The sequence below is a fragment of the Melospiza georgiana genome, chromosome 27 (assembly GCF_028018845.1).
Source record: "Melospiza georgiana isolate bMelGeo1 chromosome 27, bMelGeo1.pri, whole genome shotgun sequence".
Classification (NCBI taxonomy): domain Eukaryota; kingdom Metazoa; phylum Chordata; class Aves; order Passeriformes; family Passerellidae; genus Melospiza; species Melospiza georgiana.
This window is the reverse complement of record NC_080456.1, coordinates 1007501-1011798: the sequence shown is the minus strand read 5'-3', so window position 1 is coordinate 1011798 and position 4298 is coordinate 1007501. Positions and strand designations below refer to the sequence as shown.

The 4298-nt window shown below is 52.8% G+C and overlaps 1 protein-coding gene across 2 annotated transcripts in view; it reads right to left on the bottom strand.

Moving 5' to 3' along the window:
- Positions 1 to 940: 940 nt before the first annotated feature.
- Positions 941 to 4298, bottom strand: part of CHEK1 (checkpoint kinase 1) — a 9600-nt gene continuing 6242 nt past the window's right edge. Inside the window, exons 9-11 of one of the 2 annotated variants that reach the window (XM_058041341.1) lie at positions 1739 to 1870; positions 1554 to 1655; positions 941 to 1187 (exon numbers count right to left, since the gene is read on the bottom strand). In XM_058041341.1, coding sequence (XP_057897324.1) covers positions 1092 to 1187; positions 1554 to 1655; positions 1739 to 1870 — 330 coding nt within the window. In that variant the 3' untranslated portion in view covers positions 941 to 1091. The remainder of the gene's footprint in view (positions 1188 to 1553; positions 1656 to 1738; positions 1871 to 4298) is intronic. The other variant, XM_058041340.1, reaches the window with a different exon arrangement.

The window sequence follows — 4298 nt, the reverse complement described above, 5'->3', positions numbered from 1 at the left end:
GGACATGTCCATGACCCTCCAAAATACCCCATGACCCCCCAAAATATCCCATTTACAGCAGGTAACAGGTGAAAAATTAATTTGTTTTGACAGCAAGACCCACCCATGCAACGAGTTGTGTCCAGCCTCATACCCCTCCACAACCCTCCCTTCCCGAGGCATTCCCAAAGATTTTCTTTTTCATGCCCTTAGAAATATAAATTCCTGGGGGGAATGAACCAGAAAACCCTGTATTCAGCCTAATTATCCCCCCTGGCCGCAATCTGTGATCTCTGGGACAATTAAAAGTGCTTAATCCCAGCTGAAAAGCAAACAAGGTCGGAGCGCGGCGTCTTCCTGCCTTCCCCTCGCCCGCTGCCGGGGTCTCGCTCCCCAGCTGCAATATAAATATGCAATTAAAAAATCGCCACTAATTGCTTCGCCCAAGGGGGGTTCCCACCAGGGAAACAAAAAGGCTGGGCAAAGGGATATTAAAAAAAAATAATCATTTAAGAAGGGGTAAACAAGTAAAAAATGCTTTTTTTTTTTTTAGCCCAGTAATTAAACAGCGATGCAGCTTTAGGGAGGAATTGTGGTGATGTCTCAGGGTTTGCACCTTGGGGTGGGTTTTTTTGGGGGGATGCTCTTTTTTGGGGGGGATGGGGTTAATCCCTGGCTCTCCTCTCTCGCTCCAGCGCTAACAACCCCTGGCAGCTCTCGGGCTCGTTAGTCCTTCCCAAAAGCAATTAGAGAGGCTGGAAAATGAGGGCAGCCCCTGCCCTGAGACAGGGCAGGAATGAGGGGCGGGGGGGTCACCCCCAGCCCCTGGGGCGGGTTTAGGGCTCGGCACAGATCCCGCAGTGGGATTTACCCTGGCCGAGCAAAGCTGCGCCATCAGCAGGCTTCAGAGTGAACAACCCCGTGTAACTCCCCCTGGCAGCAACCAGCCCCACCTCGTGTCCCCCAGGGCTTTATTGAACCTTCAAAACCTAAAACAGGTGGCCAGACACCTTCACAGTATTTGCGTGCTGCTGCCAGAGGGCAGCCAGGAGGAAGAGGAGGAGGAGGAGGTGGAGGAAGAGAAGGAAGAGGCAGAGAAGGCGTGCGAGGGCTCAGGTGCCAGGCAGCCAGACCTTCTGGGTGCTGACAATGTCGCTGAGCTTGGCCTTGATCTTCAGGAAATGCCTCTTGAACTCCAGGCCATCACCCTGCGTGGGGAGAGACAGGGGCTGACATGTCCTGCACCCCTCCCTCCCCTGGCACCCACCTCCCGTGGTCACCCCCACCCTGCACCCACCTCCCATGGTCACCCCCACCCTGCACCCACCTCCCGTGGTCACCCCCACCCTGCACCCACCTCCCGTGGTCCCTCCCCACCCTGCACCCACCTCTTGTGGTCACCCCAACCCTGCACCCACCTCCCGTGGTCACCCCAACCCTGCACCCACCTCCCATGGTCACCCCACCCTGCACCCACCTCTTGTGGTCACCCCCACCCTGCACCCACCTCCCGTGGTCACCCCAACCCTGCACCTGCCACACAGCCCTCACCACCCACCCTGACCCCCACAGACCTTGGAGAGCCGAAAATCCACCAAAATCTTGCTCTCCATCTCCACCAGGTTCACCTTGAAGATGAGTTTGTTGTTCCTCCTGTCTGTGGTCGAGATGGTGACCTGCAAAGGGGAGAAATGTCTCAAATTGTTCCCCGATGGCCCAGCACAGGGGTGCCAGCCCCAGTTCCATCCCTGACCCCCACCTGGTTGGTGCAGCTCATCTTCCAGCCGTAGCCCATCTTCTCACACACCTCCTTCAGCGCACGGTAGGAGCCGTCGGCGTCCAGCTTGGTGAAGAACCGCGTCATCCGCTTCACCAGCCGCTGCCACGGGCTCTGCCGCCCCAAAAAACATCCCAGGGGTCAGCAACCCCGCCAAAGGGTCCCAAATCCCACCAGGTTCCAGCCCCAGCTCTGACACAGCCTGGCTTTCGGTGAGGAAATGTTGGAAAGCTGCACCCCCTGATGGCACGAGGCAACAAGCGCATCCCAAAGAGCAGAAACGCTGCACAAGCATGTCCCAAAGAGCAGAGGCACATCCCAAAGAGCAGAAATGCTTCGCAGCCACATCCCACAGAGCAGAAATACTGCACAGGCATGTCCCAAAGAGCAGAAACGCTGCACAAGCGGGTCCCAAACAGCAGAGGCACATCCCAAAGAGCAGAAATCCTGCACAGCCACATCCCAAAGAGAAGAAATCCTGCACAGCCACATCCCAAAGAGCAGAAATCCTGCACAGCCACATCCCAAAGAGCAGAAACGCTGCACAAGCATGTCCCAAACAGCAGAGGCACATCCCAAAGAGCAGAAATCCTGCACAGCCACATCCCAAAGAGCAGAAATCCTGCACAGGCATGTCCCAAACAGCAGAGGCACATCCCAAAGAGCAGAAAAACTGCACAAGCATGTCCCAAAGAGCAGAAATCCTGCACAGCCACATCCCAAAGAGCAGAAACGCTGCACAAGCGTGTCCCAAACAGCAGAGGCACATCCCAAAGAGCAGAAATACTGCACAGCCACATCCCAAAGAGCAGAAACGCTGCACAAGCGTGTCCCAAACAGCAGAGGCACATCCCAAACAGCAGAAATACTGCACAGCCACATCCCAAAGAGCAGAAATGCTGCACAGCCACATCCCAAAGAGCAGAAATGCTGCACAGCCACATCCCAAAGAGCAGAAATGCTTCGCAGCCACATCCCACAGAAGCAAAAATGCTGCACAAGCATGTCCCAAAGAGCACAGCCACATCCCAAACAGCACAGCCACATCCCAAAGAGCAGAAATGCTTCGCAGCCACATCCCAAAGAGCAGAAATCCTGCACAGCCACATCCCAAACAGCGCAAAGTCAGCCCCTGGTACCATAAAATGCTCTTTAAAGACACGCATAGGATGCAGTGTTGCGTCCCAATGGTATAAATAGTATAAAGATGGACCCTGATATTGTAAATTGGATGTGAAGGTGCCTCCCAAATGCTGCAGAGCTGTACCCTGGAACTGGAAAGCTGCGTTTTATTACTCAAAATGCTGTAAAATCGTGCCTCAAATGCCACCCTGAGATGACAAACCTTGCCCAGCAGCACCTCAATGCTGCCAAGCTGCTCCCTGATAGTGTAAATCAGATGTGAAATTGCTCCCCAAACACCACAGAGCACAAAGTGCACCCTGATGCCATAAATGATGCACATTTGCAACCCAAATCTTGGGAGGTGGCACCCCGAGATGATAAAACTCACAGCTGCATCCCACCCTTGTCAAGCTGCTCCCTGATATTCCATACACAGTAAAGTTGCTCTTTAATGTGGTATTTATGATGCACAATGTTGCACCCCAGTGCTGTAAATCAGATGTGAAACTGCCCCTCAAATCCCTGGCAAAGTGACAAAGTGACACTAAAAGTACTGCAAATTTGCAGCCCAAGTCCTTCACCTGACACCCTCAGGTGGTAAATATTCAACAGCCACAGCCCAAACAGTTGCTCCCTGATATTATAAACGCAACAAAAGTTGCTTCCTAATCTTACATATCTAAGGCAAAGCTGCACCCCAGTAGTATAAAAGGTGCAGCACTGGATCCTGATGTAAACTGGATGAGACTCTGCCCCCCAAATGCTGCAGAGGTGCACCCCAAGATGATGAACAGGCACACCCCACACATTGCCAAGCTGCTCCCTGATGTTATAAATACGGCAAAGCTGCTCCTCATGGATGCAGAGTTACACCCCAGTTTATGCAATGCAACGTTGGACCCCAGTGTTGTAAATTGGACGTGAAGCTGCCCCCAAACACACCAAGGCCATGGCAAAGTGTCACCCTGATCCTGAAAATACTGAAAATCTGTGCCCCAAATCCTGCAAACTTGCACCCCAGGCAATAGCAGTGTCAGCCTGATACTGAAAATATTGAAAAACTGTGCCCCAAATCCTGCAAACTTGCACCCCAGGCAATCGCAGTGTCACCCTGATACTGAAAATATTGAAAAACTGTGCCCAAAATCCTGCAAACTTGCACCTCAGAGCCATGGCAGTGTCACCCTGATATTGAAAATACTGAAAAACTGTGCCCAAAATCCTGCAAACTTGCACCTCAGAGCCATGGCAGTGTCACCCTGATATTGAAAATACTGAAAAACTGTGCCCCAACTCCTGCAAACCCGCACCTGAGGTGATAAACAACAAAAAGTTACAGCTCCAGTGTTCCCCAGCAGGCAAAGCTGCAGCCCAAGCAGCAGAGAGCAGCCCCCAAAGCATTGCAGGTGCACGCTGA